Source organism: Scomber scombrus, chromosome 8 (genome assembly GCF_963691925.1).
Source record: "Scomber scombrus chromosome 8, fScoSco1.1, whole genome shotgun sequence".
NCBI classification, from domain to species: domain Eukaryota; kingdom Metazoa; phylum Chordata; class Actinopteri; order Scombriformes; family Scombridae; genus Scomber; species Scomber scombrus.
In genome coordinates, this window is record NC_084977.1 from 13,229,504 (window position 1) to 13,241,429 (window position 11,926).

The window sequence follows — 11,926 nt, forward strand, 5'->3', positions numbered from 1 at the left end:
CTTGTTCACCAAACTACACAGCACACATTAAACGAAATCGGAGCTTTATCAATGGGAAATTACAAATCAAGACCATCTCAGACGTGCACAGGTAATAGCGTGCTGTGTTTTTGGTTGTGTGGGAGCATTTTCATTTCAGATGACTAACGTCAACGTTCATATTGAAAGTGGAAAGCCTTTTAGCTGCCATTAATCTCTATCACAAGTGTTTAACAAAACTTTTTTACACACTGCTAGTGACTAACAATGATTTATGATGGTGTTCAAATGTAATGCAGTACACAGTGTAATATGAATAATAGGCAATGGTGTTATTTTCAATGTGTTTAATTGGACTGCGAAGATGAGTGGAAGAAGAAGGTGAGCGAGTCGTACTCTGTGATCATCGAGAAGTTGGAAGATGACCTCCGGCTCAAAGACAGCGAGGTTGTGGATCTCAAACTTGCTTTCAGGTGACAGAATTTTTTTTTTTTTTTAACCAAATGCTGTACATGTTTCTGAAGTCTGCTCAGCTTGCTGACTTTTCTGTGTCAGTGGGTTTTTCAGTTCTCAAAAGCAGGCAGTGTTGATTTTTCTGTGGCCTCAGCTGTGATGAAGCTTTTCAGAAGGTGAACTTGAGCTACCGAACAGAGAAGGGGCTGTCCTTGCTGCATCTCTGCTGCGTGGTTGGAGGTATGCATGACTACAAGACTATTAATAACTCCTTAGCAAAAGGAAGGATTACTAAGGAGTGACTGGTGTTATTGTCTGGAGATGACCTCTGGTGTTGTCCACATGAAAGTAAACAGATTCGAAATACACTGTAGATAAAGGTTATTTAAATAAATTCATCTTCTGTACAGTTACAACAACTTGCTGTGGTCCCTATTACTCCACCCTGTTAGGTCATTCACAATAACCATGGTGTTTTGTTGAGTGAAATATTTTCCCATTACATTATATTACACCTGTGTGTCCAGGTAACAAAGCCCATATCCGCACCCTGATGCTCAAAGGCCTGCGTCCTTCGAGACTGAGCAGGAACGGATTCACTGCACTCCACCTGGCTGCTTACAAGGTGAAGATAAATATAGCGCAATAAATGCAAATTTTACGTATGTTTAGAATGTGTCTTTCATGGTGCAGTCTGTATATTTCTTATTTATTTTGTCATCTGCTAAAGAGCTTTCTAACTTGTACCACATGGTGGAGTGCAAGTTCACACAAAACCAGTATGATACACTGCATGTCTGAATTGCTTAATTGTGATATAATGGCCCAAGATGTAAATGCAGCACAATCATGGTTAATAAAGTTGAAATCAGTGTTTAATATGAATTCAGTAGTGACAGCATAGTTAGTAGTAGACTAGTTTCACCCAAAGGTGCATGGGTGTTTTCCTCCTCTGTTTCCACACTGCAGGACAATGCTGAGCTGGTTACTTCATTACTTCATGGAGGGGCGGATGTGCAGCAGGTTGGGTATGGGGCCCTCACTGCCCTGCATGTCTCTTCATTGGCTGGGCACCATGAGGTGAGAGCTGAACCTGGGCTAATGTACATGAGGAATAATATCAACAGCTATGAACTTTTCAATGTTTTTGATGATTTGCCCTTTTTCCCACCAGGCAACAGATATTCTCCTACAGCACGGAGCTAATGTGAACGTCCAGGATGCTGTCTTTTTTACCCCACTCCATATTGCTTCCTATAATGGCCACGTGCAGGTCCATTTACTCATGTTAACCATCTGTGTGAATTCTTAATTGACAGAAATAACACTGATGAATCACTGACTTTTGTATATATTCCAAACTGTTAAGAAACTGACTCTCTTCTGCTTTTCTGCCTCCCAGGTGGCAAAACTGCTGCTGAAGTTTGGGGCAGATGTGAATGCGGGCGGCGAGGTGGGTGATAGGCCGCTGCACTTGGCTGCAGCCAAGGGTTTCCTCAGCATCATTACACTGCTGATGGGAGATGGAGGCAAAGCAGACGGTGAGACTTAAGACTTGAAACGAGTGCTTTGATAAAAGATTTCACTCTAAGATTCACTGGAGTCAGCGATGTGTGACATGAAATATACTTCAATAGATCCATTGTTCAACTCTACAGAAGCTAATTAACCTTGATGTCACACTCATTAATTAAGTTAACAGTCAGTAGTTGGAGGTAATTGCTGGATTGATTGTTTAAACTGTGTTTTATGCTCCTGTCTTTAGTGAATGCTTTGGACAACGAGGATCACGTTCCTCTCCACTTCTGCGCCCGCTTTGGTCACCAGGAGGTTGTGCGCTTCCTTCTGCAAGGCAACTTTGACGTGCAGCCTCACTCTGTCAACATCTACGGAGACACACCACTGCACCTGTAACTCAATTTCCATCATTTTTTATTAGCAGATGATGTAAAGTGGATATGAAGTGTTATCTATGTTGTATTTCATCAGGGCCTGCTATAATGGCAAATTTGCAACAGTTAAGGAGATTATACAGCTTTCTGGCACAGACAGTCTCTCAAAGGAGAACATCTTCAGCGAAACAGCACTTCACAGGTATTTACTAGCATGCTGTCTCTATTTATAGTCTGCAAAACAGAAAGACAAATCACACACATACTGCACATAGTTTAATTTCTAAACTTCACCTTTAACTTGCTACTCCTGTCGCTCAGAGGTGATCATGATCTTGTCTCACAGTGCATGCACCTATGGTAAAGACCTGGACATGGTCAAGTTTTTGTTGAGCCAGAGTACTATGAACATCAACCATCAGGGCAGAGATGGACACACAGGTGACTTTTTAAATCCTTTAAAACTAGCACAACTCTTTCTGTTCACTCATGCAATTAGCAGGTGATTTTCATTATTGTTGTGTGTCTGCTGCTGCGACACTGTTTAGCCCTGCACAGTGCTTGTTTCCATGGCCACATCCGCCTGGTGCAGTTTTTGCTGGACAGCGGGGCAGACATGAACCTGGTTGCCTGCGACCCCAGCAGATCCAGTGGGGAGAAGGACGAGCAAACCTGCCTGATGTGGGCTTATGAAAAAGGTCTGTTTGGTTGCCAAGGAGATTAGCTGTTAGGAAACATACAACAAAACCCAATGCTGTTCTTTTTTTTTAACCTCAGGTCACGATGCTATTGTCACTTTACTGAAACACTACAAACGTCCGGATGACTCCCCCTGCAATGAATACTCCCAGCCAGGAGGTGGTGAGTCACCCTTCTCACCACTAAAAGTTAATATCTGGCATAAAAGCACACCCGTCCAACCATTAAACTGTCTGAATATGTCAACTCTCTTCCAGATGGGTCCTATGTTTCTGTTCCGTCTCCTCTGGGAAAGATCAAAAGCATGACTAAAGGTAGTGAGGTGGAGCGAAGCGCAGCAGATTTTCCCCACACTTCACACCACTGTCAGCTGAAACGACAGTGCAAACTGTGTCTGTTGCCAAGTGAAGGGACTGGTGGTGATAACACTTAGCTGCTGTAATCCCAAGGGAAATTATGAAGTACAGATCTGTCCATATTTCTAATATCTGAGAAACTATTGATCTGAAAATTATGAAACCCAGGCTTGAATCCTTTAGGGTTAAAGATGATTAAACAAGCTAATTGTCCTGAAGAGTGGACTAGATCAGCTGCTGAAACCGAACAACAGCATAGATAGAGAATCAGTTACCACCATCAGCTGCAGAGATATTTACTAAAAAGGGCTTATAACCAGTCTAAAGGGATAATAGGTGAAGTTAATGCTTACACTGAAGGCACTAAATGCTCCATAACAATCATAAAACACTTACTGCTTTTCCCATCCAATGTTACCATAAGAAAATAATATCTGGCTCCCTCATATAAAACCCTTTTAGATAAACTAAATGAGCAGATTTAAACATATTTTCCCCTGGTATAGTACATACACTGTAATTTGTCTATATGTCCACACCACTGTTTTGTACGTTATATAATTACCATTATATGAGTATTATCTGAGATAAGTATTTGCCATGAAAATACAGTGATTCTCGCATGTGCCAAGTTCAGATTTATCTGGAAGTATAATGGGAAACTGTGTTGTTTTACCCTTCATTTTCAGAGAAAGCAGAAGTTCTGCTGCTCAGGGCCAGCCTCCCATCTCATTTCCAACTTCAGCTGTCTGAGCTGGAGTTTAATGAAATTATTGGATCAGGTAACTCCATTCATACCTTCTGTGATTCAGTTTTCTCCATCTGAAAATATTCCTATGAATCAAATTTGTTTCTCGCACAGGCTCCTTCGGAAGGGTTTACAAAGGGAAATGCAGAAACCAAGTTGTTGCCATAAAACGGTAAATGTCCATGTAACACACAGCTGAAGATGCCGTTTTGAAGTCTTTTAGCCTGTTAGTTGAAACCAGGAAGAAAAACTGATGAGTCCCTCAATCTTCACTCTCCTCCTTAGCTATCGAGCCAACACGTACTGCTCGAAGTCAGACGTGGATATGTTCTGCAGAGAGGTCTCCATCCTGTGTCGCCTCAATCACCCCTGTATTATCCAGTTTGTGGGAGCGTGTCTGGATGACCCCAGCCAGTTTGCCATTGTCACCCAGTATGTCTCTGGAGGATCACTGTTCTCCCTGCTGCATGAGCAGAAGAGGTAAGGAAGTATACATCACACACAACAGTCTTATTAGTCTTATTAATGCATGTTCCTATGTGTCTTAGTTGTTGACGCATGACACTGTCAAAGACATTGTTGCTATTACATAGTTTATAAACCAGAGAGCACAGCTTTATTTTTCAAATGCAAAATGCCCTTCTCAGTACACACTGAATCTTGGTCACAATATATATTATATTATATAAACAAACACTCCCCTTACTTCCCCCACCCATCCAACCCCAAGGCGGGCAAATGTAAGACATTTACAAATCATAATTAAAAATCTTGTTTGTATTTAAAGAATGGATAATGGAAACATTTTACATAGAGTATTCTTCTTTTATTCTTTATTATAAGGATGTTTTTTGCACAGCACAGCAGTCCGCTTCAGGTCTCATTATCCTCCTTGGAAGCATCCCCTCATCCCCCACCCCTCCCACCCCCCCTTGCCGGGATCATCATTGATCCAGATGAAGTGTTCCGCTAACGGTGTGCCCAGGTGCCGTCTTTATAGACTGCCCTATTGATCTGTGTAAAGTGCTGTGTGTGATTGGCAGGGACCATTGATCTGGCACTAAGTGGCTGCTGCTTTAATGATGTGTCAATGGACAGGCTTATTGACCTGCAGTCCAAGCTCATCATTGCCATCGATGTGGCCAAGGGCATGGAGTACCTGCACAACCTCACCCAGCCTATCATCCACCGGGACCTCAACAGGTGGGTGCTGCACTAATGACATATGTGGTGGGACGATATTGGCAGCCTGAAATAACTGTTGTCATCGCAAATAATACATGTGTTCCTTCCAGTCACAATATTCTGCTTTATGAGGACGGACATGCTGTGGTAGCTGATTTTGGAGGTAAGAGACTTTTTCAGTGTTTCCTGTTCTGTACAAGAAAATTAAAGCTGCATTAAGTAATTACTTTGAATGAAATGACTCCCAGAAATGTGATGGAACTGTCAGTCCAACAGCCTTTATAGATTAATGCAGCTCTCAGCCACTTGTAGCACAATGGTTTTGTTCGCCAGACTGACAAAACCAAAACAATGTGTGTATTTGTATAATGTTGGTTGTACACCATTAATGCAAAATGTTGTAAAAAATAGTGGTGATCAAAGTTAACCATTTTGAACCACGATTTTCATTTGGACCAGCAGTCAGTGAAAAACACTAATCATTATCCATTATCCAAATCACTCATTTGGATGCAATCTGCAATCTGACCACTAGATGTCACTAAATCGTACGCACTGGTCCTTTAAAGCTATGTACATACATGAGTAAGAATATAAAGTATAAATAAAACAGTGCCCTTATTATTATAAGTGAGGCTGCGTGATTATTCAGTATCAGCATATACTTATGTATACTTATGATATCATAATGATGAAACTGATATACTGAAATATCACAATAATTAATTCCCATATCTAAATGAGTAAAACCAGACAGCTGGTTCATTTATTGAACATTTAACACTTTTGGACACTGAATTAGATTAAAATGTTTGCTATCATTGATCCTTATAATAAAGGGAAATGCGACTATTTGTATATACTATATGTATTGCAACAAATCTCCAGTTTATTATAATGCCGACATTCAGCTGACAAGATTTTGTTCTCTGGCACATCTCCTTGTAAGTGACTCTTGATGAGAGAACAGCTAAATGACTAAAATGCAAATGGGTAATAAATTGTTGACCACTGCGTGTCCTTCCAACCCCTCTGCAGAATCCAGATTTCTACAATCAGTGGAGGAGGACAACATGACCAAGCAGCCAGGGGTCAGTGCTTTCTCCTCTTTTTGATTTTATAATAACATAACATATTCAGCATAAGTAAAACATTTTTTCACCCTCTTTTCACACTTTCACACCATCTTCAATTACCACAAAATGTATTTTTGTGGGAGTTTAAGCCAGAGTTTCTGCTGGCACCTGCCATCAATTACCCACTAGCTATGAAAACTGCCTTCATGCTGATTTTGTGCTGATTCATCACTACCCAGAGTGCTTGGCCTGCAATTTAGTGTTAAGTGTGTTATATCTCTCGAGAAATGCCTGCTGTGAGGAACTACTTGCCCTTGTGGGGACACACTGTTTATGTCAGTAATTGGGCATGTGTGTGTATCTTTGAGATGGGCTGTGTGCATATATCTATGTGTCTATGTGTATGCAGAACCTGCGCTGGATGGCTCCAGAAGTCTTCACCCAGTGTACTCGTTACTCAGTGAAGGCGGACATGTTCAGCTATGCTCTCTGTTTGTGGGAGCTGCTTACTGGAGAAATTCCCTTTGCTCACCTGAAACCTGGTAATCTTTCCCCACATCAGTCATGGGCTTAAAAGGTTTGCTTACAAGAGTTCAAACTGAGGGCCCCCCTGATAAGAGACCTTATTTATATGATTCAACAACAGTGCATACAATTCAATTTGCCTCCCTGATAACACTAAAATTCAGAGACGTTTAAATATCCCATTCAGACATTCTGGACACATATACAAATATTTGGCTTTTAGATAATCATTTGTGTCTGATATGGGGTTTTTTTCCCAAAAAAAAGTTTAATTATCTCCTTAAAATTTGCTCATGAAATAATATGTAGTCTTCGAATATGAAATAATAAAACTGTTGGGCACAATGTCATGTCTCCCACTCCACTGAAAAGTCCATTCTCAGTGTTCACATCACTTATTTATGATGCATACTGGATGACGATTAGCTACCAAACAAGTTGTCTTGTCACAAACTTGTCCTTGTATGTACCTCCTTTATACTCAGATTTAAGGTAAGCACAGAGAAACTTTCCACAACAGATGAATGTGAAAAAAGGTCTTCCAGAGTCAAGCTCTACACTTACAAAGCAAACACTTTTTGCATGGAGGGGGGCTTTAATATTGACTTTTTAAAAAAATAAAAACACACCAAAGCCCCTGAGAGCTCAAATACTAAGGATCAGTACCGTCATTCGGATATTAAATCAGTGCTGAGCTTTTAAAGAAAACACGGGACCATTTTAAAACGTGAAGACCTGATGATGTTCTCCTGTCCTCAGCTGCTGCAGCGGCAGACATGGCCTACCATCACATCCGGCCTCCTGTTGGTTACTCCATCCCCAAACCCATCTCTGCTCTCCTGATGAGAGGCTGGAACGCCTGCCCAGAGGTAAGAATAACCTGTTTTCAGTTAATATACATTTTATATACAATAATGTTGCATAATGTAATTTGTATCCACCATGCGTTATTATGCTCTCACCAAGGATCGATTTATAATTTCAAACTGTAAAACGATCTCACCAAAAAAAATCCTTTCATGTCTTCAGCTATTTAGACATACTGAGGCTCTAAGAAGCCAATGAGATATGATGCTGAGTCAGCTGCGTGTAGTGGTAATGAACAGGGCAGTCATGTCCCCAGATGACTGTTCACATTTAAAGGCACACATGACCTGGATGATCTTCCCTCAGTGCTGCCATGTTCATAATTGGCCAGGCATGTTTTTCCTTGGCCTCATTAAGATACATCATTACACAGCAGAGCGTGTTAGCACATTTCTCCCTCTGTGGTACATCTCCTTTGTTTTCCTGTTAAGGCTGTTTAGTTATCATGGAAGTGCCTCCCCCGGTGATCGTCTTGCCCCAGTGCCACCTCATCAAGACTTCTTTTAACAAGAGTGTGATCAAGGTTTCATGTGCACACACCTCTGCCTCACCTGTACTGTACACCAGCTCTCGAGGGGTTTAAAAGTAGAACACACCGCAGTGTTTACAGGCTTTGTCTGGAAAAAATATACTTGTTTGAGCCTTTAGAGACTTTGATTGAATGTGAGGCAGATTTGATAACATGACTTTCAGATTAACTCTTTCTTCTTTGACACCCATGTAATTTGACATTTTAAAATGTTCTTAATAGGCTTGGGGAAATCACCACATATACTACCATACAAACATTTGAGGCAAAATAAATGCAGTTTTTTTCTGTACTTGTTCAATGTCAATAACTACATTAACACAATAATGTATGAAGAGCATTTAGAAAAATCTAATTAAGAAACATTTACAGGAGCCTTTCTTGTGTTTCTTTTGTTTCAGTTTCATTTATTGACAGCAGCATACAGGCAGATCTGTTAGGAAGTGATGTATAACTTATTGAAAAGCTCTGTGTTGGCGACGTTTTATCTTTTACAGTGAGGCAAAACATCTGAGGGTGGCTTCACCTTTGCTTCATGTGCGGGTGGACTAAACTGAGCAGAACATATGGGACAGTGTCAGAGAGAGTACAGCTGTGTGTTTGTGTTCAGCCTTGAAGCAAAAATTCATTATTGTTTGTTTTTCCCATTTCAGGACAGGCCGGATTTCTCTGAAGTAGTAACCAACCTCGAGGAATGCTTGTGCAATGTTGAGGTATGAAATATTTCATTTTATTAATTGATAAGTATGACTTCTTCATCTGTGCACCTGCTGATGTACAGTATGCGTATGTGTGTCACAGCTGATGTCCCCAGCCTCCAGTAACAGCAGTGGCTCCCTGTCACCCTCCACCTCCTCGGACTGTCTGCTCGGGCGTGGAGGACCAGGCCGGAGCCACGTGGCTGCCCTACGCTCCAGATTTGAACTTGAGTACGCTCTCAACACTCGCGCCTACGCCTTCTGGACTCAGAGGTACGAGAACTCAAGCATCTCTTCAGACAGGTGAGGGTCGAGAGGGTGAATAATGCATTCAGTCCCCAACTAGTGACTGTCACTGCCTCTGGTTGGGGGCTTAATAAACTCACATTGTTTACATGGGGCTTTGATTATGAGTCTTTCTTTTCCTACGACAAAAAACATAATCTTGTTAGTTAAAAAAAGACAGCTTCCCCTGTGATGTGTAAGATGGGAAACAACCACTCAAGAATTTATTCAGAGCCCTTCTAGACTTATCCTTAAATGATGTGATGATAAAACAGCCCCTTTGTTTTTATGATCTCCAAACGTTATTAACAACAATCTATCTATCTATCTATCTGTCTATCTATCTGTCTGTCTAGGCCCACTGACATTTACAATGATAACTATGATAATTACTATGAAGTTTCATAAGTGAAATCTCTTTAAAAAAAAACTTTTAGTAAAGCTGCACTGAAAAGATAATGTGGCAGTGTAGAAGCTAATAACAATTTACCACCAGGACAGTTGGCTTTTGGCCATAATGAGTCATCATTGCTCCAGTTACCACAGTACAACAATATGTTTGAATAAAATGCCACAGTTGACAGTGACCTTGGATTGGTTGAACATACTGTGAACATACTTTTTATTTACCCCAAAGAATCTAAGATCAAACTAAAAATCTAGTTGCTCTTATACTTGTCGTCATAAAAAAAAAACTTAAATTACGTACATAGTTAATCATTCTCATAGTTGATGTGGATAAGGGTTAAAACATGTTGCCTAAAACAACTTGAACAAAGGAAATTCCATCGAGAGTGTTTGATTTAAGACTTTGTTAGCAGGAATTTAACAAACATCATGTCTGGGCTTGTTCTCCTTGGGGCACACTTTGTCGAAAACAACTCCCTTCAAACAAACCACTGTGCCAGTAACATGTGGACCAATTAAGATACTTACTGCAACAGTGAGGAGCGGAGTTGCTCGGATACAGAACAGGAAACAAAGGAAGGCAAATGCAATAAAACATGCATGGCATTCTGACCGAGGAGGAAGGTCTCTGTTAGACGCCTGGCTCGGAGCCTCTGTAGTTAGAGTGTGAGTGTGTGTGTGTGTGTGTGTGTATGTGTGTGTGTGACAGAGAAGAGTCGGAGCCTGGTAACAGTCACTATGAATCCAGTAACAGGAGGTGGGGTTATTATGGTGTGGTGTTGACCTGGTCCTCCTAAAAAGTTTGACACAACCTCTGACAAACCTCCAAAAAAATGCTAATTCAACCACATAAAGTTTACCTTTCACAAGTCATAAATAAATAAAGTTCATATTCTCCATAAATAGTTTGTTGACCGTGTCTGCCGTCGCTACTCCTGCAGAGAAAGTGAGAGCGGCCTCACTGTGGGTCAGACATTAGATATTGTGTTACTTCTGCTTGTGTCTACCTCCATTGCGTCCGTCTTTCTTGATGTAAATGAAGCAGTATTGTATATGGACTAGTGTTGCAGTGGATTCATGAGTCAGAGCTGAGTTTACTGTACTCATTCTTAATTTTCAGTGAGGGGCGACGTGCATCTGGAGGCCTTTCACTGGAGGAACTAAGAAGGAACATGCAGTTTTCTCCTATTGACCGAAACGGTTAGTCTGTCTACTAATAATTTTTGAAAATTTAACCTATGCATTGTTCATGTATTTTGCAAAGTATTTGCCAAAACTTTGCACTTTGTAAGAGTTGATAGTGATTTTGAGGTTATTCTCAATAGTATGAATAAATTAAGTATCACAGTCATCATTCCTTTTCTCTTTTCAGGATATGTGTCTGATCCAATGAGCACGATGCGATTCTGCTCTTCCTACAGCAGCAGTGGTAGCTTTGAAGACAGTAACTAACTCAGGAGCTCCGAACACTCTTTATTATGTGCTAACTAATTCAGACATTGGTCGCTGTTAGTGATATTTCACTGTATATATACGCAGGTGGTACATGTAGTAGACCTTGCTGACTAACTTGCTATCTAAGCTGTGTGTGTTTCGTTGTAGCAGAATGTATAGAGATGAATGGTTTGTGAATTTACACCTTACTTCCCAATATTTTTTCCCTGTGTTACATAAGTGTTCATTTGTTAAAAACAATGTGTAAAATGTGTGCATATCTGATCTTGTAAATATGTTTGATGAGTAAATTGTTGTTTTTGTGTATATGATTTGCATAAATCTGAAATTCAAGCTTTGAGAAGCCCAGTCAATGTGTGCAATGATCCGGACATTTAGTGTATCCCATCACATCTTTTTTTTTTGTCCAGAAGAGAAAAAAAGCCCTAGAAAGTCCAGCTCATTGTTTTTATTTTTTGAATGGGCAAATCACACAAGCATCCAGTCATTGACAGATAATAATCTAATGAAAAGATGAAGCCTCACAAAACCCACACTAGCCCTGCAAATCAGATGAAAAGGCAATACAAATAAATGTTTTATATGTTTTTGTCAAAAAGAGGTAGTGTTAGCAGCAATGACACAAATCAGTGCCTAGATTTGACATACCACAATGTTACCACTGTTCTGTCAACTAATTATCAGCTTAATAATGAAGATTTAATTATCCATGTCGGATTAGCTTATCATTTCCTTCGATGTCCATATACTGTTGTCTAAACAATTATGTCA

At 40.4% G+C, this 11,926-nt stretch overlaps 1 protein-coding gene across 1 annotated transcript; it reads left to right on the plus strand.

Moving 5' to 3' along the window:
- Window positions 1-51: 51 nt before the first annotated feature.
- On the plus strand, window positions 52-11,162 carry tnni3k (TNNI3 interacting kinase). The gene is made up of 25 exons (XM_062423775.1): window positions 52-91; window positions 344-452; window positions 587-672; window positions 960-1,057; window positions 1,402-1,512; window positions 1,607-1,705; window positions 1,835-1,973; window positions 2,198-2,342; window positions 2,422-2,526; window positions 2,671-2,765; window positions 2,873-3,022; window positions 3,102-3,185; window positions 3,281-3,337; window positions 4,069-4,161; window positions 4,242-4,299; window positions 4,413-4,607; window positions 5,226-5,330; window positions 5,423-5,475; window positions 6,351-6,403; window positions 6,798-6,930; window positions 7,673-7,782; window positions 8,963-9,022; window positions 9,111-9,280; window positions 10,821-10,900; window positions 11,073-11,162. The coding sequence occupies exons 1-25, from the start codon at window positions 52-54 to the stop codon at window positions 11,150-11,152; spliced, it is 2,508 nt and encodes an 835-aa protein (XP_062279759.1). The 3' UTR covers window positions 11,153-11,162.
- Window positions 11,163-11,926: the final 764 nt, after the last annotated feature.